The sequence below is a fragment of the Bison bison genome, unplaced genomic scaffold, assembly GCF_000754665.1.
Source record: "Bison bison bison isolate TAMUID 2011002044 unplaced genomic scaffold, Bison_UMD1.0 scf7180017864466, whole genome shotgun sequence".
NCBI classification, from domain to species: Eukaryota; Metazoa; Chordata; class Mammalia; order Artiodactyla; family Bovidae; genus Bison; species Bison bison.
This window is the reverse complement of record NW_011495027.1, coordinates 12,922,571-12,945,239: the sequence shown is the minus strand read 5'-3', so window position 1 is coordinate 12,945,239 and position 22,669 is coordinate 12,922,571. Positions and strand designations below refer to the sequence as shown.

At 41.5% G+C, this 22,669-nt stretch overlaps 1 protein-coding gene across 7 annotated transcripts in view; it reads right to left on the bottom strand.

Moving 5' to 3' along the window:
• The window catches only part of LOC105003354 (transmembrane protein 56-like), a 120,181-nt gene that overhangs the window by 45,815 nt on the left and 51,697 nt on the right, over positions 1-22,669 (bottom strand). For all 7 annotated transcript variants that reach the window (XM_010860496.1, XM_010860495.1, XM_010860493.1 and 4 more), the window contains one exon: positions 1,493-1,658. In XM_010860496.1, coding sequence (XP_010858798.1) covers positions 1,493-1,647 — 155 coding nt within the window. In that variant the 5' untranslated portion in view covers positions 1,648-1,658. The remainder of the gene's footprint in view (positions 1-1,492; positions 1,659-22,669) is intronic.

Sequence of the window (22,669 nt, the reverse complement as noted above, 5' to 3'; positions counted from 1 at the left end):
TGGCAGTGATAAGACTGAATAATGCTAAGTATTTTTCCATTTCATTATTTTATTTCTTTTTTATCTTTGCTTCAATCTATCTGAAACCTCCCTATTTCTTTGGCTTACAGCTCCCCAAGATTCAAATGCATTTACTCACCCTAACCATGTTGAAGATAAAATGAAAATAGTTCAAAATTTAATCACAGAAAATGTATGTCCTCCTATATGTCACTTTCCTTTTCTTTCCCACTATCTTTTGCCCCCTTCCCCCCATCTCTTATCCTTTTCTTTTCCATTCTATCTTCACATTAGAAATGGTTTTACAAAATGATAGTGTCTTTTGTGTCCTACATTTGAACAACATTTCAGTGCTATTCTTTAGACAAAAGAATCATACCTCTTGTTTTTCAAAAATATGTGGAGAAATAGTTCTAACTTTTGGGGAGAAGAGCCGTAACATGTATGAACAAGACCAATCAGTGTAAGATGCAGAGAAAAACAACTAGCCTTATTCCCAGTCTGAGTTATAAAAGTGCATGCCTGCAAAACAATTTGGCCCAAACAAAGATGGGGCATTTCAGGTCCTGTAAGGCCACTCTCAAATAAATAGACTTTGGCAGAAGTTTTTAATTGTAAAAGGAAATTTCAATGAAAAATAATTATAGCAATGTTGGAGATCTGCTGAATTCATTTCCTAGTTAGCATTAACTTCAACTAAATAGGAACAATAAGAAGTATCCCATAGCTGCTCTAATTCACTGAGGTTTGCAAATGCACAGAGGTCTTTGGGCATCTGAAATGCTCTAAAGCAAGTGAGCCAGTCATCAAAGTCGTTTCCCGCTTGAAACTCTACGAGAGATTAACAAGTTGCATATACACAAACAATTTGCAAACCAACTAACTAAAACTGGTAGATTTCTACATCCTTCGATGTCTTGTTTTCCTCTTACTTTTTTGTTAAAAAACATTTTTATAAGCAAGTTTTACTTTAAAATTACATAACAAAAGAATAGATTCTGGAGGGCTCTGAATTATAATGAAAAGTTCATTAAAAGAGAGACACAGATGTTCTAACTGTATACCAGGTTCTCTGGTATGTAGTGTTTAATGCCCTAGGTTGGGCTAAACCAGCCAATACTATATATAGGCTACTCACAGTCCCAACTACTATTACTTTCGTTACCGTTTCCAGAGAACATGTATTTATCATAAATATTTCAGAGGAGAATGCAAAACAGTGCCTTCCAGCACAGTTAGCCACAGCCTACTTACCACTTCCCTAGTGAGTTAAACTTTCCCTAACATCTTTCAGAATAAGAATTTAAAACTGTTTCTTGTATAAGATCTATCCACTTTTCTTTCCTTTTACTTCTAATGTCAAACAAAAAATTTGACCTAAGATTTTGTTAAACACTAAGTGAAAAAGAATTTTTGGAAATATTTAAAATGTGTAATTTTGTTTCATAAGACTAGGTTTTTTTAATCAATTACATTTTCATATATGCTTTACCTTGAGTTCCATTCAATCTTCTTTTTGAAGTTGAGGTTATTAAAACCTGGAGAAATCTTTGCTGAAAACCAATAACTTACAACGTGGAAAATAATCTGAAAGGTGAAAAAGCTGGCAAAACAAGTGCTGATGAGCAGTATGGTGTTGGTATCCATATTTCTTCAACCTGTTAAAAGAAATGATGGCTATAAATTCCTTTAAATTGCTTGTAACACACCCAAATTATTTTTTTAATTTTAAAAGAGTATGTGGTTGTATTTTTTTGCAATTTACTTTAGCACAAACGTAAGAGTATAAGGAAATTGTATGAATTCAAACCTTCACCAGCTATCTGTCCTGGTATCTCATATTTGTACCTAAAAGAGGGAAAAATCTATTGTCTTAAAGATCTCGGTATTATAAATGTCAGGAGATAAATTTAACACCATTGTATTCAAAATTATCTAAGTCTAGAGTTTAACATTATGAGGGAGTTTCAAATACTGTAATTGAAGATATTATTTTAGTAATATTTTTAATTAAACCAAGAACAAATCACCTGATTTCTCTATGCCTCAGCTACCTCATCTATAAAATGAGAAAGTTGGTTAGATAATTTCTAAGAAAAAATTATACCAAAAATAAGAATAGAACATTATCTGCAATAGTAAAACAAAACACAATCATCTAATAAAAAATAACTGTACCATGGGACAAACATTTAAAGTCTTAAGAAGAATAATACCACCTTGGAAAATAATCATACCATTGTTTTTGCTTAAAATAGTATTTAACCTAAAAAAAAATATTTTCAACCACACATATCCTTGAACCAAAAATCCTCTATGGCTTTTTATCTCTAAAATAAAACATTTTTATAAAAACGCTCCAGGTTTTAGGGACAGAATTACTGAAAGAATAGTAATATGCATATATATACATTCAAAGTATATTTTCTATCTCATTGAGCTCAACTTTATTTGGCTCCTAAAAATCTTAGGAACATTCAGACCAAAAAAAGACAATAAATCATTTGCTCATATTCAGCAAATACAGCATTTCTATGACTCCATCTTTGATACAGCTGACCCTCAAATGAAAAGGAAATGAATCAATACACATTTCCAGCTGCATAATGTAAAGAAATAAAGTCACCTACTGAAGCCAATTCACTAGAGAAAAATCAAGTCATTGACTACACTGGCAATAACCCTACTTCATTCCCTTCCAACCAGGATATCATAATAAGAATTGGTCTCCCACAGGGCCCCTTCTGACTGAATTCATGTGTCTGTAATGAATTCCTTCCTCATTCTTTTTTTCTGGCCTGTGTGCACAGTAAAAATAATGATATCACAATTCTTCTCTGTGAAATTCCATTAACTTCATTCCTCATTTAATTTTTTTAATTCAAGAAATGTTTATTGGGTATTAAACTTTTTAGTTTTAATTTATCTTGGTCTTTTAGCCTCAGTTTGCTAAGTCGCTTCAGTCGTGTCCGACTCTGTGCGAACCCATAGACGGCAGACCACCAGGCTCCGCCATCCCTGGAATTCTCCAGGCAAGAACACTGGAGTGGGTTGCCATTTCCTTCTCCAATGCATGAAAGTGAAAAGTGAGAATGAAGTCACTCAGTCGTGTCTGACTCTTTGCAACCCCATGGACTGCAGCCTACAAGGCTCCTCCGTCCATGGGATTTTCCAGGCAAGAATACTGGAGTGGGGTGCCATTGCTTTCTCTGATATTAATCAAATAATACATAAAAGTAAGTTGCATACATAAATTAATGTCATCATAATTTGCTAAGTGAGATATGAAAAGGAAAATGTTTTTCTAAGATTCAAGCAAGTAAGGATATGGATCCCATGTGGGCAGATCAGTTCAGTCATTGAGTTGTGTCTGACTCTTTGCAACCCCATGGACTGCAGCACACCAGGCTCCCTGTCCATCACCAACTCCCAGAGCTTGCTCAAATTCATGTCCATCCAGTCCATGATGCCATTCAACCATCTCATCTTCTGTCATACCCTTCTTCAATCTTTCCCAACATCAGGGTCTTTTCCAATGAGTCAGTTCTTCGCATCAGGTGGCTAAAGTATTGGAGTTTCTGCTTCAGCATCAGTCCTTCCAGTGAATATTCAGGACTAATTTCCTTTAGGATTGACTGGTTTGGTCTCCTTGCAGCCCAAGAGACTCTCAAGGGTCTTCTGCAACACCACAGTTCGAAAGCATCAATTCTTCAGCGCTCAGCTGTCTTTATAGTCCAACTCTCACATCCATACATGACTACCGGAAAAACCATAGCTTTGACTAGATGGACCTTTGTCAGCAAAGCAATGTCTCTGCCTTTTAATATGTTGTCTAGGTTGGTCATAGCTTTTCTTCTATGTGGTGGGCAGAAAAACAAAGACAATGAAACCAGGAACAAGAAGCTAGCGGAAACTCTAATCTTAAATGTGAAGATTTGTCCTTAAGGGTTTTGTGTGTTCCCTGGAGGTTCTGGAGGGTGGCTAGGCAAGAGCTGTTTACTTACTTCAGTTAAAATTTAATGTATACAATGAGCATTTATTTCATGAGTGTTTGCTAAAAGTTATAAAACATAGAAGGCGTCATGTAACATTATCCATTTTATGAATTGTTAATTTAAGTAACATTAAAAAAATCACTCAAACAATTCACCATTAAAAAAAATCCCTCATTCCTTAAAAAAAAGTTACTTTTTATTAAGTTTTTGCTATTTTTCTATACTGGATATCATATATTTTCAACAGACGTTTGGTTAACTAGGGTTTTTAGGGAACATGTTCAGACTCTCCCTTTGCAAAAATGTTCCACTTTTAAAACTAAAAAGCTCCACATAATCAAGTTATGGCTTCCATTAAAGGCTCAAAGACAGAAGCTAATTAAATTGTTCAACTCCCAGCTTTGCTTCTTATTAAGCAGTTGCTTGCTTCATCAGTCATGCCAAGTCAAGGACTAATTTAAGGAATTAAAAAAAATTCCCCAGGAAACCAACGTTTCCAGTAGGAAGCAACTGTCTCTGTTCATTCACTGAATCTGGCAAGAAAATGGTAAAAATGGATAAAACCAAATAATGCTCATCACTGACACAGATTAAAGACCTTTTAGAGTTCAGTGGTTATTCAGTAGAGGAACACACAGTAAAAGCAGAAAAGTATTAGACGTGGTTCCTACACCTTTACATGTGGCAAATAGCTGGTAGAACAGAGCTATCCTATAACAGAGCAACAAGCTATCCTAGAACAGGAAATATTTCTGTGGCAATTTACAAGAGGCGTGTCTAGACATGAACTTTAATTAGCCCATCTTGCTTCACAGGAATTATGGACACCAAAGAAACTCTTCCAGAGGCTTCCTGGATACAGAGATCTTTGTACTTTTTCCCCTAAGATAGTTCCATAAATTTTAATTCAAGTTGGTTTCTTGGTAGAGAAAACCATGAAAAGGTTTGGAGAAGGCCTCTCAACCATCAACTTGTGAGAATTCCAGGAAGAGGACTCCCAGAGGCAGGACCACTAGAAACATCTTGGCCAGGCTGATTCAGTCTTCGGCCAACAGTTCACCCAACACCTGTTATGAGTCCACTCTGCGCCAGGCACTGTGATGCAACTCCAAATACAAAATGGGAGACATGCTCATGGGCCAGCAGGTAAGCAACAGACTGATCGTCCCCACACAAAGAGGTAAATGCATGGTGCTCAGGGGGCACTCTTTGCTTTCCAGGGAATAAATACCCAGCAGATGTGATATGTAAACAGTGAGGAGATATCCAGTGGTACTCAGGGTAAACCAAGAGAATATCTTCTCTTCTACTAAAATCCCAACAAGACGCTTTAAGGCTGAAGCCCAAAAAGATTCAGTTACACCAGCTGACTCTAGAACGAACTACCTGGAAATGCAACAGCTGCTCTCAATTCCCCATGTTCGTTATCCCACTGTAACACAAAGAATTCCTTAGGGAGTATGCTGGAATCACCAATGTCACCTCCAATCTGTAATACACATACATACCACACTCCTTCATTCTCTGATACAACTTCCAGATAAAACCACTGCTGTACTGATTAGCAGTAAAAATCCTTAAAACCAGGGGGAAAGGCCTTGTGTGGTTGTCTTTAAGGGCAACAAGGAAGGAGGAAGCTGGGAAGAACATTCTACACATGCTTAGCAGTCCTTTTCCCATTTCTAGTAAGTTCCCTTTCCTATTTCCCACACTGATTCCAAACATTGATTGCTCTCAAACCTCCTGTTCTCCCTGTCTTGCAATAGATGAGGTTTCTTCCTAATTCACCAAAAAATGTAGGCTCTCAAGTGTGAACTTCTGATGATGGCAATGTTTACCACCTCCCCTCACCCCAACCCAGAAGCTCTTCTCTGCACACTATGGATTCTGCAGGGGTGTATGTCCCACACTTTCAACATGGCTTACACTGTGTACAACCAAACCCCACTATCTCCCAAGGAACCAGTCCTGGATGGTCAGCTACCCTCTCAATGGCTCCATAGGAGCATCCTGGAGACCCCCAGCATCTACATGGCCCAAAGCAGAACTTAAACCCATTCCAGTCCTTCCCGCAGGGTTCCAGATCTCAGAGAAGGACATTATCAACCATGACACCTCTCCACCTTCAATCTAGAGCAGCTCTCTCATCCCGGACTCCTTATCTCTTACTCCCACAGTTAACTGCCAAGTCCTGGGAGACTGAAGAATACCAAATGAATAGCAACGTGATTCCAGGGAAGTTCTGACAATTTTTCTTGAGAGCCTTATGAACAACACAAAAATTGTGGCTGGTTAACAAGTAATTCCAGAGTTAGTTGCAAAACTAGAACCAGCATGAAGTTCAGTGATCTGAAGGAGACTTGAGAAATATCTCCTGCTATCACATAAGATTCTCTCTTTTTGATCTCTTTCAGAAATATTTTATAAATATTTATATGTTTACTCACTCTGCTTATAACACAGAGCTGGGAAAGATAGCTAATATAATTAGTTAACAGATTCTGGTTTCAAAATTATCTTCAGAAGCTGAAATAATAATCCCAATCAGAAAAACAGGAATACATTTTTAAAAGGTAATACCCAAGTATAGGACTTAGAATAATAGTGACATAATACACACAAATACACATGGAGGAAATCTTACCATTTTAACTTGCACAAACCAATGAGAAATAATAATGTAATGAAGACACTAATAACAAAAACAAACTTTAGAACCATTTATAATCAGAGAGTTAGATCAAGAAATATCAGCCCTATTTTACTCTGAATTAACAACATATCAAAGTACCTTTAGAGCAGTGTAACTAAGATGTGATTTTTAGAAAACACATCATATCATAAAGAGTTGAAGGGCTGAGAGATGTCAGCTTAGAAACAAGATTATTTAGAGAGGACTGAAGGGCATTCTGCGAACATCTAAAGAATTGTCACATAGAAAAGTAAAAGAGAGAACTTACTCTGCGCTACTCCAGATGACCCATATGTGCAAAAATTACAGAAAGGGACGAGCTCACCTTAACTGAAGGAAGCATCTTCTAACAATTTAGAAGTACCCAAGCATCCATCAGGTGCCATAGTGGTAAGTGCAATGCAGGAGACGCAAGAGACATGGGTTCAATCCCTGGGTTGGGAAGGTCCCCTGGAGAAGGAAATGGCAACCCACTCCAGTATTTTTCCTGGAAAATTTCATGGACAGAGTAGCCTGGCGGGCTGTAGTCCATGGGGTCACAAGGAGTCAGACATGACTGAACACACACACAAATATCATCATGGAAATGGTAAAATGACCACAAGGTTGGTTCACAAGCCTAAATTTTAAAGAACTTAAAAGTAAGATTCTGGAATTCTAGGACTGAATTGGCATCTAAAAGGTTAATTTTGTATTAGCTTCTCAACAGTCTATCACTTATGTTTTACAAAATCAAAATTACGTGCATAAAAAAACAGCAGTCATGTACTACCCGGTGGGAAGCACACAGGTCCTGTCACAGACTTGAGTCTGAGCCTCACTTCCACCACTTGTTGGCTGTGCGACCTGGGACGAGTCACTTGCCTTGCCTTACCTGCATTTCAGTGTCTTCATCTGGAAAGTGGAGATAAGGACAGGATTAATCTGACATGGGGAATAAACCACGGAACGCTCAGTGCTTAGAACAGTACTTGGCATGTGGTGCACACTAGAGTACTATTTATGCTTCCACTATTGTCCATCTCCTGGGTCTGTCATCACTCCAGCCAAGGAAAATAAGACCAGTTTCTGACCACTGGGCTCTTTTCTCTAACTCATCCCCTTTACATTAGTCAACACTCAAAACGCAGGTGGCCCCACTGTAGAAATCTAGCCTCCACTGGACTATCCACTGTCATGCTCCAATGTTCCTTCTGGTCACCTGACCCAGCCCATCGCCCCTCCACCTCCCACATGCTTCCACAAGCCCCCTGAAAGTGAAGGCCTACACCCAGAAAACAGTGCTCTCTCCATGGCCTCTCCTCTGCCTGCTCTGAAGACACCGTCTTCTTCTGCATCCTTTCAGCTGGCCCAGGCCCTCATCCATCAGGGTCAGGAGTGACCCCACATCCTCTTTACTCCTCATGGTTCACTTCAAGCCTCTCTCCTCCCTTCTCTCACCTCCCACAGACAACCAGGGTGTTAGGTCCTTCTATTCACACCCTCTCCCACTCTGTAGTGATATCATATTCCAACCTCCTGAACATTTCCCCCCATTCAAAAACTTTGGTCCTGGTTCACTTACATCCTCAAGCCCTGCCATCATCCGGTGTGTATGCATGCTTAGTCATTCAGTCTGACTCTTTGCAACCCTACAGATTGCAGCCTTCCAGGCTCCTCTGTCCATGGGATTTTCCAGGCAAGAACACTGGAGTGGGTTGCCATTTCCTGCTGCAGGGGATCTTCCCGACCCAGGGATGGAACCCATGTTTCTTGAGTCTCCTGCATTGGCAGGTGGGTTCTTTACCACTCAGCCACCTGGGAAACCCCACCATCATCCTGAGTGACTTCCTATGTAGAAGACCCAGTTTCCTTAACAACTCAATCCCTTAATCTTTTCTTTCAACCTCTTATTTTGTGTTCGAGTACAGCTGATTGACAATGTTGTGATAGTTTCAGGTGTACAACAGCAACTCAGCCATACGTACACATGTATCCATTCTCCCCCAAACTCCCCTGCAATCCAGGCTGCCACATAACATTGAGCAGAGTTCCCTGTGATATACAGTATGTCTCTTAATCTTCATTTGGAATGGGACTTCACTCATTTGTTTGTCATCCCTTATCCATCACTTTTCTGCCTCCAAAATAATATTTCAAGAATTCTTTGTTGAACTTTCCTTCAAGTGTGCTTAGTATGACAACATTCTCAAGGTCATTGACCTCTCAGCTGTTCCTCAATCCACTAGCCCTTTCCTCTGTTTATGCCCCTCTTTAATCGGCTTAGATCCTAGAGCCCATCATTTCAATAAGTCTTTCTAACATCCCACATTCCCTTTCTATTGCCAAGAGCCGGCAAAACTCCAACGGTGGATATGTCCAACAATTTACACAGTGACAAGCCCCAAACAATCAGAGCACTGTTGGAAAAAGTCACATAACAAAGAAGACTGAGGCTGGTGAGTGTGAAACTACAGAGAGATCAAACAGCTCTCCATCCTGCTCTGCCCTTCCAATGCATTGCCCTTGCCAACCAATCCTTTTATGCACAATTAATTTTCCAAACTGCCCCTCCTCTTTTCAAACCTCCAGCCATACAGCCTCATTTTCAACAAATACCCATCCTACTTCACAGAAGAATAGAAGACAACATATAAAAAGTATGTTGTCACGCTGGGTTGGCGAAAAATGTCATTCAGGTTTTCCCACAGCATCTTATGGAAAAACCTGAACGAACTTTTTGGCCAAACATCAACCATTCAAACTCCCCATCTCTCCTCCCTTCTCAAGGCCACCTCTCTCACCTGTGCAAGTGGGGCCATCCTCTCTGGTCTTCTTGGGAAACTTTTTTTCCCATTATCCTCTATTCTCTCTTCAACTATTGGTTTCTTAAAAAAGATTTTATTTTATTTAGCTAGTTACTTATTTTTGGCTGCACTGGGTCGTCATTGCTGCCTAGGGGCTTTCTCTAGCTGTGGTGTGTGGGCTTCTCATTGCAGTGGCTTCTTGTAGAACACAGGGTCTAGGTGCATGGGGTTCAATAGTCGCAGCACATGGGTTTAGCTGCTCCACAGCACGTGGGATCTTCCTGGACCAGGGATTGCACTCGTGTCCCCTGCATTGGCAGGCAGAGGCTAACACCTAGACCCCCAGGGAAAAAAGCCCCTGCTATTGGTTTTTAAACAGGCTCAAGTTCCCAGAAAAAAAACAAAAATCAGTACACCCACCACCTCTTCTTCATTCTCCTCTTTTCCAGTGTAATCTCTTAACCTTTCTCCTTTCCTCTTCCTAAGGACAAAGTTCTAGAAAGGTTTGTAAATATCGCCATTCCTCAACTCTCTACTCTTCGTTCTCGTTCCCACCCTCATTACTCCCCTGAAACAGTTCTGCTAACATCAGCAACGGCTTCTGCGTGTGGCCTATGTGTCCCCTGACACCTCTGGAGCATTAGATGCTATGGGCCACTTTCTCCTTGAAACACTTTCTCCTTCCCTGTTTTTAGACACCACACTTCTTCTGCCCAGAAACTAAGTAATAGAATCCCCTAAGTTTCAGTCCCTGCCTCTCTTCTACTTGATTTCACCCATACCTGCGGCTTTGGTTACCACTTATATGCAGTAAAACCTCAAGTTCAAACTCCACCCTAGGTCGCCCTCTGAGCTCCTGACATAACTGCCTGGCTGTTAATACCACAGAGCTTTTCAAACCCCACTCAGGGCCTGATCTCCAAACTTGCTCCTCCTCTAGGTTCTTCATTTCTTCTGTGAATGGTACCACCATACATTCCCATTTGACAGCCAGAAACCTAGGAATCATCCCTGATAACTTGATTTCCACACCATCCTACTAAGCCACCATATCCTTTCCCTTCCTAAATAACTTTCACAAACACCCATTTTTCTCAACCTGTTATCACCACTTTTCTGGACTGTCTCCAAATTGGTCTCCTTAGGGTGGAAGACAGATTGGAGGACCCCAGGGGAATTAGTTTTAAAAGCTGTCTCTGGTCATACACTTCCTCACATACCCCCAACCTAAAACATTCACTGGGCACCCAGTCCTCTGATGAGGGCTCTGCTCTCCCCAGCTTCAAGAGGCACTTACCCTCACTTGCTTCCCTCCTCAGCCGACGTGGCCTTCTTTCTGTCCCTTAAAGATGCCATGTTCCCTCCAGCCTCAAGGCCTCTGCATAGCCTACCTCCCCACTCCCACCCTGCCCCTCCACTGCCACAATAAGGCTCAGGTCAATCCTCACTTCCTCAGGGAAGCCTTATTGGAGCAAACCCCCCCTTGTCTGCTTGCATGGCATCACATCCCTCTCTTTTACAGATGCAATTTAAATGAACATCTCTCCCAGTGGAATATGAGCCCTACGAGGGTGGGAAACATAAACATTTCCCCCCACCATGGTGTCCTCTTATCTAACACAGTGCCTTGCCACACAGGATGCGCTCAACAAATGTCTATGAAATATAATAATGATAACAACAGACATTCATATTCTTACATGTGCTTTGCATTGTAAAATGCAAAGTTACAGGTCCCTCATTTTGCCAGTACAATCAGAACACTGGAAATAAGAATTTTCTAAATTGACAACCTTAGTGTTATAGCGCAGAAGGCAATGGCAACCCACTCCAGTCCTCTTGCCTGGAAAATCCAATGGGCGGAGGAGCCTGGTAGGCTGCAGTCCATGGGGTCGCTAAGAGTCGGACACGACTGAGCAACTTCTCTTTCACTTTTCACTTTCATGCATTGGAGAAGGAAATGGTAACCCATTCCAGTGTTCTTACCTGGGGAATCCCAGGGATGGGGGAGCCTGGTGGGCTGCTGTCTCTGGGGTCGCACAGAGTCGGACATGACTGAAGCGACTTAGCAGCAGCAGTGTTATAGCATGAACACATACTGACTGCAAAAGGATCCTCACCTCCAAACATCCAAAATAAGAGTACCAACACTACAAAACAAACTAATATTGAGCATGTGCCTTAGTCTATTTGTGCTGCTATCACAAAACACTACAGACTGAGAGACTTTAAAATACCATATGTTTATTGCCCACAGTTCTGGGGGGTGAGAAGTGTGATATCAGGGTACCAGCATGATTGGAGAAGGGCCCTCTTCTAGGTCACAGAGTTCATGTGATGGAAGGGGCGAGGAAGCTCTGTGGTATCTCTTTTAAAAGCGTACTAATCCCATTCATGAGGGATCAACCCTCATGACCTAATTACCCCTAAAGACTCCACCTACTATTACCACCACTTGGATGGTTAGGATTTCAACACAAGAATTTTGGTGGGGGAGTCACAAACATTCAGACCACAACAGTATGATATTTGGTGTCTATTCCAACCAAGGTGTGACATGTGTTCTCAAGTTTTCAAGAGTACATTTAACTGTAATCTGCACTGTGTTTTCATATTCTTTCCAATTACAGAAGTACTTATTTATCAATTTATCTATCATAGCCCTAACATCGGAGAAGGCAATGGCAAGCCACTCCAGTACTCTTGCCTTGAAAATCCCATGGATGGAGGAGCCTGATAGGCTGCAGTCCATGGGGTCGCTACGAGTTGGACGCGACTGAGCGACTTCACTTTCACTTTTCACTTTCACACAATGGAGAAGGCAATGGCAACCCACTCCAGTGTTCTTGCCTGGAGAATCCCAGGGACGGCAGAGCCTGGTGGGCTGCCGTCTATGGGGTCGCACAGAGTCGGACACGACTGAAGCGACTTAGCAGCAGCAGCAGCAGCCCTAACATGTAAAAGTGTTTTAAAAGTCTCTATTAACAAACTGTAAGTCATCTGTAAATGAACACATGACGATAAAAAATGAGATATTCACCAGACCAAACAAATAAAAATCCTACCAAAGAAACACCTGCTCCCCACCCATTCTGGTTTGATTTGCATTTTCATATGGCTGGAACATTGCAATCATCTTTCTCAGTGCTCACGAAATGTCAATAATTAACCAGAGATATTAAAGCCACTTGGTAAAGAATAACTTATCTACTACCCACTACCCACTTTTGACTTTTCATTCATGTAAAAATTTGAGCATCTAATCAAATGTGTACATAGCTTTTGGCTAACTGCAGTCACTGCTTTTGTTATTGTTTTGTTATTATTGCTAATTCTGCATTAAGAACTATATGAAAAAAAAGGTAGGAGAATCTACTTCTTTTTTTTTTCTTCTGAGCATCAAGTTTAAGAACCATTAGCACTGGAAAAGTCTAAAACCCCAGCTGCATAAATGTCAACCTAATTTCTATAAATCCTCCAATATTCATGGTATCCCTTTTTAAACTGAAGCAAGTGAAAAGAAATGAAGACTAAACCAGAAAAGGCTAAAGAACCCTATAAGTTACACTCCTTTTCGAGGATATGATGTTACTTAAGATTTAAGAAGGAATTGCTCATTACTATAGAAAAGATTGCTCCATAGTTCTTCCCTGTCAGTTAAGACCCTAAACTTTGAATAAGGGTATCCTTTACATTCTTCCTATACTTACAACTCTTTCTCTTCCTAGAACATATAATAGAATTCAAGTTAAAGAGAAACTGTTTTATTCTGCTGTTACAGAGCTTGGCTATGGTTAATCCCCTGAAACAGGTTTTTGTTTTTTGAATATAGATTGTTTAATGAAAACAAAGGATGAAATATGTAAGGCTACATGTCCATACATTTCTAACTGACCTTTATTACCCCAAGATTATATGTAATAATTACAATCACAGAGTGTTAGGGCCAGAAGAAGGCTAAATTGTTCCCCAAAACTGGCTATAAGAGCCACCCACTGCCAGGCAAAACATTCAGGGTAATCTATGTCATGACAACTTTTCTGTTGTTCTTATTCAAACATTTTTATTTCATTTTACATTGACTCCTGGCTTGGGATTTGTTTTTATAATGCCTAACAAGAAGTGAGGCTGTAATACAAAAAAGGCCTTCTTTTCCAGCTCCCAACCCACTGAAGAATACTTTCCTTGGGCAATTCAAGAGTATATTTTCCAGGGTCTTAAGGCTCAGTGCATAGATGGCACAATTATTTTATAAATGTTGCTTCCTAGCATCTTACTCCACTCAAAAACTTTCATAAAGAAGTCTGCCTTTTAAACTTATAAGTTCCAACCACAGCCACTAGATTTTGGATAAACCAGAATGCCTTAAGCCAGAAGACAGAAACAATTAGAAGATCACACTAATATAGCATCTGATGCAAGCAAAAAGTAAGGGGTTGGAATTTGAGGACCCATCTTTAAGGAACTCAACATTTCAAACACAATGCACTCCCTGAGCCTTAGATGGGGTCTGTGTGAATGAGAGGCCCTGTAGGTGAAGCAGGGACCAGGTGGGCCCACATAACCTGGGGGACTCTGGGAGAAGAGGCGGTTCTGCATCCCATCTCTCCTGGCTTCTGATGTGCTCATTTTCAGATTTCCACTCTTTCTTTCCTGGAGGGATCACAGCAGGAACCTCTTGGCTTGGGACAACTACTGGCTTCCTGCCAACACTAGGAAATCCAGGAAAAGCTGGACAGAGCAAGTTTTCCAACTGTGTTTTGTTCTTTTAAAAAAAAGAAGAAAGAAGGAAAGAAAAGAAATCACTGGGACACCTGCCAAGCAACCTAGAACTTCAGAATCTAAGGAGACAGGGAGAGCCTTCTCACCTCCAAATTATCCACCTGATTACCCCCGAGGAAGGGCTCAAGATGCAAGAAAGGGACTGTGGCAGGGCTTTGCCTGCCTGCCTGTTTGTCTTCTATTTTTCTCTTGCCTGCTCTCCACAGGAAAAAAGGAGATTGTATTAAATCGGTTTGAGATGTTGAAGAACAACTGGGCAAATTTCTCCCACCTGTTGAGTTCTCGAGCCAAATTAAAGAGATGGGAATACCGGATCACCCCACCTGCCTCCTAAGAAATCTGTATACAGGTTAAGAAGCAACAGCAAGAACTGGACATGCAACAACACACTGGTTCCAAATTGGGAAAGAAGTACATCAAGGCTATATATTGTCACCCTGCTTATTTAACTTCTGTGCAGATTACATCATGCAAAATGCTGGGTTGGATGAAGTACAAGACTGCTGGAAGAAATATCAATAACCTCAGATACGTAGATGATGCCACCCTTCTGGCAGACAGTGAAGAGGAACTGAAGAGCCTCTTGATGAAAGTGAAAGAGGAGACTGAAAAAGTTGGCTTAAAACTCAACATTCAGAAAACTAAGATCATGGCATCCAGTCCCATCACTTGAAGGCAAATAGATAGGGAGACAATGGAAACAGTGACAGACTTTATTTTCTTGGGCTCCAAAATCACTGCAGATGTTGACTGAAGCCACAAAATTAAAAGATGCTTGCTCCTTGGAAGGAAAGCTATGAGCAACCTAGACAGCATATTAAAAAGCAGAGACATTACTTTGCCAACAAAGGTCCATCTAGTCAAAGCTATGGTTTTTCCAGTAGTCATGTATGGATGTGAGATTTGGACCACAGTGAAGGCTGAGCACCAAAGAATTGATGCTTTTGAACTGTGGTGTTGGAGAAGACTCTTGATAGTCCCCTGGACAGCAAGGAGATCCAACCAGTCAATCCTAAAGGAAATCAGTCCTGAATATTCATTGGAAGAACTGATGCTGAAGCTGAAACTCCAATACTTTGGCCACCTGATGCAAAGAGCTGACTCATTTGAAAAGATCCTGATGCTGGGAAAGATTGAAGGCAGGAATAGAAGGGGATGACAGAAGATGAGATGGTTGGATGGCATAACTGACTCGATGGATATGAGTTTGGGCAAGCTCCTGGAGTTGGTGATGGACAAGGAAGCCCAGCATGCTGCAGTCCATGGGGTCACAAAGAGTCAGACACGACTGAGTGACTGAACTGAACTGAGAGAGAGCTAGAATCAAATCCTAATCCTGATATTCATCAAGTGGTCTTGGGCAAGAAGACTATGACCTGCAAGATCTATAAAATGGGGATAAGAGTGCCAAAGGTGCAAGACAGTTATGTGGCAGAAATGAAATGAGTTAAACATGCCTCCCACAGTGCTTGGCACACGCAGCCACTTGCAGCAAGTCATTTAATGATCATAAATTCCTTTGTAATGTGGCATTACCATCCCATCATTCACAGGTATATTGTCCTTGTCTCTGTCCCCTGTGAATGTGAGTTGGCCTTGGCACCTGATGACAGATACAGTAGAGGAGAGGGTTCCAGAGTCTAGGGAAGCCGCCAAAGACCTTGTAGCATCTGCCTTTCACTGTCCTGGAGAGTTGCCCAGAGACTGCCGTGTAAAGAAACCTGTCTGGCCTACTGGAGGATTAGAGGTCATGTGGAGAACTGAGGCTGCCCAGCTGACAGCCAATATGCAATACCAACTACCAGCCATGCTGGTAGGTCCACTCTGGACCTTCCAGCCCAACTGGCCCTTCAGCTGAATGCAGACACACTAATGAACCTATAACCAACAGAGTAACTGCTCAACCACCAACCAGAATCAGAAGAAAGAAACTGTCTTAGGTTTGGGAGTGGCTAGCTATTTAGCAATAGATCAAAACACCTCTCAATAAAGGATATCATTTATTACTACCACTCTTTCCTAACTGGAAATGTTTACAACTATCTCTCTGACGGCACCAAGGCACACAGGGGATAGGATATTCTGTATCTTAAGCAACGTGATCATTTCCCCCTTCCCTTAACCTAGGGACCCTGAGGTTTGTCTACACCTATGACCTGATTAGGGAATTTGGTGGCTTCAATGAGAAGACAACCAAGGAATTACTAAATTCTCTAAGTGGACCTTTGTCCTGTTACCTAAGAGCCACTTAATCCCTACCCACGGTACTTTGAGAGTGGTTTCTCTTCTTACTTCCTGCCATAACACTGCTGTTGCCTCAAATTGCTCCCAATTGCACTTTTTTCCAATAAACATGGTACTTATCTGACTCAGTATCTGATCTGACACTCTCAGGTAGTCAAAAAATCTAAATGCATTGATGTGTTTCTTTGAACCATTTCACAGATCAGAGAGTTGATGATGTGCAAAACAAATCTGATGTGGCTTCAGGTGAATTCAAGTTTAACATTTATTACAAACCTCATGTTTAAATACAGAAGTAAGTCCTATAAAATACCTAAGCTTGGCCCATAGACTTGGTAACAAAGAACTGTTCTGGGTCACTGTTCATGAGACCAGGCTTAAGTGATTGAGGTTATGGAAGCTCAGATCCAGGTGGTTCAGGAAAGTTGAACTTTCCCCAGCTTTACAAAATAGGATCAAGCGACCCCAGCTTGTAGTTCTCTACTGCCAGAAACATTCATTCTGCAACCTATTAACAATGCTAAGCTTGGTGATGCTCTCAAGGATTCTTGGAACTGTAGCTCTGCCCTTTCTAATTTGTGGAGCTGATCAGTGAGCAAATTACCATCCTTCCTGCATGGACCAAGTGCAGAGTTTTGCTCTTTTTTGTTTTAAAGAAAAACTTTTTCTTCCATCTTTGTCATGGTTCAAATACATCCGTGTCATCGAAAACATCTCACTTCTTGCTTTGTAACTTGCAAGCCTAGTATTCTTGGGTAAGTGAGTTCTACTAAAATTCCACTACATTTAGAACTTCCACTAAGATTATATATCCTCTACTACTTTGCAGGAAAAAAAAAAAAAAACTGTCCAAGAACAATATCGGATGGCTGTTTTCATTGGACATGTATCCTCTTAAAGCTATTTCTGGATTAAACCCATGAACTTACACCTCACCCTAATGACTTTTCACTGGCAGTGCTAAAGCATAACAGCCCTGGCCAGAACGGAGGAACATGATATGAAAGACATCATAAAGCAAGGGCGCTAGGTTTTATTGTAAGATACCAGGAATGCGGTTGAGTAGGCTGGCCGCTGCAAGTGCAGCATTTTCTTAATGCAAATCCAAAGGAGAAATTTCTTTCACCTCCTCGAATTAGGAATAGATGGGCTTCTCCAATCTGGTTTCTCTTCTGGACACCTTAGAGCTTATTCTGGATTGTTGGCCTCTTCTCTTTGGTTGCTGGAAATCTGATGGCCAGAACTTTCAGGAAGAATAGAACAGCACTTCAAAGTACATTTGCCAGCCTCATTCATACCTCCATCTTATTTTCCTTTCACTTATTTTTCTTACTTATCCTAAGTTCACTTTATCTTGTCGTATTGTGTGCATCTTTGTAAGCCTTCCCTAGTCATTTTTGGAACAGGGTGGGATATAATTAAAGACATAATAATCAGTGTGTATGCCTAATCCCCCGACTCTAGAGAGAGCGAGCTCTTGTAAGTAAGTGCTGAGCGTTGCCCCACTTTAAAATCCCTATGGTGTCTAGTGTTGTGCTTTTACTGTTCAATAAATATTTGGGGAATTAAATAGCAGAATATGTACATTTTGATAGCATTATGTTACCTGAATTATGAAACAAGCAATATACTTATGATTTTATCCTTTATCCTCAGAACAAATTCACATGAGTGTGAAGGGATGCACATATAACAGTTTACTTTAGCATTAGTTATCAGAAGCAACCTCAAGGTCCAATGATAGGGACATGGTTAAACACACACGCACAAGACACTATTCCAAGTTATACAGACCCTGATATGAACAGGAGGGTTAAAAAGAAGGTCCGTCGCATACTACAAAGTGTAAAGGAATGGTAAGCTGTTGCGAAATGATACATTTTCATAAAATACATAGCTGGGCACATTCTGGTATTTGTACAGAAAGAAGGCCTGAAGAGCTACACCCTGCAAACTGATAACTGGCTGAGGCTGGAGGCAAAATGCGGGTGGGATAAGAGCTGGGGGAGGGGGGAAGAAATGAACTTTCATTCTCTGGAACGCTGATTGTAATTTTTTAATAATGTGCAAGTATCACTCTTGTGATTTAAAAATTAAAAACACTGAATAAAACATTTAGAGACTTGAGGCTACAATGCACTCTCAAATTCTCAAAATGCCTAATGTCTTAAGAGTTTGTTGCGAGATACCAAACTGGGATACTCCCAAAACACTCCCTTTGCTGCAAGCAGCCAGGCCTCCCCTTCCTGCAACGGGGGCCTTCCTCCCTGTAGACTTTATCTTGCCCTGGATTTCTGCACAAAGTATATAAGAAATTGATCTGTTCAGTAACACCCATACAGGTTGTCAAAATACAAAAAGGCAAGAAATCTTTCTCCATCAGAACATAGCTGTAGAATTTATAAGTCCTTTAAACAGCATGTGGGGTTTCCTGGTGGCTCAGTGGTAAAGAATCCAACTGCCAATGCAGGAGACTGGGTTCGATCCCTGTGTCGGGAAGATCCCCTAGAGAAGGAAGTGACAATCCACTCCAGTATTCTTCCCTGCGAAATCCCATGGACAGAGGAACCTGGTGGGCTACAGTCCATGGGGTCGAAAGAGTCAGACATGACTTGGCCACTAAACAACAACAACAAAATAGCATGTAACAAATTATAGAGCACTTAAATTCATAATTGGTTCAATATTTTCACATGTATTAGGGAAAACCATGTTAACTGAGTAACATGAGTATGGGGAAATATGTCCCTAAAAATGAAACACTTTGTAAAGAGGGGTTTTTAATTTGTTCTAAATTTTTTATCAAATGAAAATTCCTTCTTCCTCCTCTTCCACTAAATAAATACCTGCCAAACAAGAGGTCTTCTATACCTTCAAACTGTACTTTTTAAAGGTTTTTTAAAAGCCTATTTGGAGAAAGGCTTTTAAATAAATTAACTTGACGAAGATAGTTTCTCTATGTCCCCCAAATTTTAAAGTTAAATCAAAGTCCCACAAGCATAAATCTACCGATGTACCAGTTACTTCTAAAGTGACCATGGCAGGTCACAGTGAACACTAACATAGCCCAGGCCTGGATCCAATGTGAACTCCAAGCCTGGGCTCCATGGGAACAGTCAGGTAGAGACTATATGTCTGTACCTCACAGATGATGTCAGAGAAACCAAGGTTGAAAGCATTAGACAGATAGCAGAAAGTTGAGAAGAGCTGAAGTCAGACACTGAAAACATCAACTAAGGGAGGAAAGGGTCGTCCCTGGTGGTTCAGTGGTAGAGAATCCGCTGGCCAATGCAGGAGATCAATGGGTTTGATCCTTGGGTCACGAAGAATCCCCTGGAGAAGGAAATGGCAACCCACTCTACACCAGTATTCTTGCCTGGGAAATCCCACAGACAGAGGAGCCTGGTGGGCTACAGTCCATGGGGTCGCAAAAAAATCAAACATGACTTAGCAACTAAACAACAAGGTAAGAAAATCAAACAAGGCAGAGACGGGTGAAAGCAAGGATTCAACTAGGCCAGAGTGTAGATGATAAAAGCAAGCAGTAAGCAAGCGACTCGGCTGATCTCTGATACCTATGTACGTCTTCCTCCTGGCTTTGTATTTGTCCACTGGTGAGGGCGTTAGGTGTTGGAGTCAAATGTTAATTATTATAAAAAGGAAATCCAAGGCATGCAGATCACTTCTGCCCTTGATTAAACACCAGGGCAGAGCTAGTGGAAATAGCTCCAAGGTGCTGGCTCACCTATTTCGCCAAAAGCTTTTTTGGCAATCCCAAAGACTGTGAAAATGATCCCAGTTTGATTGTAGATCTTGAAATAGATGTCAAAGGAAGTCTTATAATCTAACCCTTTTATAAAATGCAATGAGAATACTTCTCCAACTTGCTGTGAGGCAAGCAGCCACTTCCTAAGGAGTTTGATCAGCAAATGGGGTTTTGAAACAACACATCTATCCACTGCTTCTGTAAGAACTTCCCAAAGCTGCCTAACCACCCACCCACTACACACTGCGAGGCCCTTTGCTCCCTATCCAGCTGATGAAAGTGACCTAGTCCATCAGCCAACTTGTTCTGAGTCCATTTGCCTTCTTATTTAACCTAAGGAGAGAAACATACTGATCTAAAGACACTACTTTCAAATCTTAGTTTACTCCTTCCACACTTCCTTTTCCCTTAGAACCAGTTGTTTTGCTTTGAAGCAGACAGAACTGGTATGAAGTTCTACTTTTGCACCTTCCCATCCAGCTGCCCTCCATTAACATGAGTCTGGTGTCTATCAGATAGAGATGAGCTCCCATACTCCCCCTGTATCCTCCTGGTCCAGAGATCTCCCAACCACGTCTATACATCCCTACCCTCTCTAGTATCTCCAAGCCCAATGCCCTGCCCACTCCACTGCAACCTGCTTTTCCATCCATTAGACAAATGGTTTCCAAATAGTGGACTGTGATCCATTAATAGTTAATGAGTTTTTCAGAACACAGAATAGAAACAGAAACGTGTGCTCAGTTGCTCAGTTGTGCCTGACTGACTCCATGGAATTTTCCAGGCAAGAATACTGGAGAGGGTTGCCATTTCCTATTCCATGGGATCTTCCCAGCCCAAGGATCAAACCTGTGTCTCTTGCATCTCCTGCACTGGCAGGCAGATTCTTTACCACTAGTGGCACCTGGGAAATCCTGTTCTTCCATCCATTAGACAAATGGTTTCCAAATAGTGGACTGTGATCCAATAATAGTTGATGAGTTTTTCAGGACACAGAATAGAAACAGAAATAGAGTAGAAATAGAAACGAAAATAGAAGCAATGCTCAGTAAGGGTACATATTGCTTCATGAAACCTGTTTCACATACACATATACTTACTCATGTCCTAAGTCAATGTGAAAATTGTACTGCTCATTTTGTACTGTGTTGTAATCCAAAAATGCCTGAAACAAGCCTTTGTCCATCTAGTCAGACCCCACCCCCCTTGCTGCTGGGCCCGCTGCGACTGCTTTCTCCATGCCGGCCCCAAGCTCTGAACAGACTGCCAGCTGTCTTCTTCATCGGCTGTTTGCACAAACCTTGGCCTTTTACAGTGACTCACAAGCTCCTTCTCATCCAGCCAGGGACTGCCTTCTCCTTGATCAGACCAATGTTCACACACACCTTTGGTATTCTAGGCCCTCTTTTCAGGTCTGGGATCTGCTAGCAATATCTCCAACTGTTTCACTATGAATAACAAACCCAGAGCAGCAGGACTCCATTTCTTTGTATGCTACCTTTCATCTCCAATGAGGAAAAAAACATCACCAAAGTCACTCTTGAAATAACCTTAGATTTTCTTACAAAAGTAACCTCGCTTTCCTGATGTAATGTGTTCCCTGGTGTAACACATACAGTGCCTGATACCAATGCCAGGTGACTACAGCTCACTCCTCCTGTTGAATTAAAGTCTGTCTCCCATCCTTGAGAACAGATGGCTAGCCCACCTCCATGTTGCTATCTTCTTCCTCTCACAAAGCAAATGGAAGGAGAGAAAGCATCACCAGGTGACCGTGGGAGCGTGGGCCTCCTTTCCTCTCTCAAGGGCGAGGGCACAAGCTGTCCAGCACAACGCCACCCTGGGCCTGCCCTCTCTTGTCCAAGTGCCCACAGTTCTCACAGAGACAATTCACGCATTATCTTCCTCGACAGAAAAACTCATTCTCTGTAATCCTCCTGTAGATCATCCAGTTTACTTTTCTCAACCAAACTAGGTATCCCACTTTATAGCCTTCCAAGAGATAACAAAGCCAGATGAGTCCTTCATCTGTAGGATGTGGGACATTCGTTTGAGAAGAAGGGTGCACAGAGACACTGAGGTCTGAAGGTTTCTTGTGAAGCAAACTGCTCGGTTTCCTTTCCCACATGCAAGGCCAGCTTTGAGGGAGGATCATACATGTGGGACGTCAGTTTGAGCACCAAGGGAGGGGGTGAACAGGTCTGAGAACTGCAGGACAGCTGTGCTAGGCTTGGAAGGGCAAGAAACACTCGCAAAGCGAAAGGGAGAAAGGGTAAGTCACATCTAGGGCACATTCCAGAATTCTCCTTGCTGCCCCACAACCCCCTCTCCGTGACCCGGCCCTTTTCCCATTTCTCAGTCAGGAATCCAGAGCTCCCTTACCATCTCTCTGGTCACCTGGTTT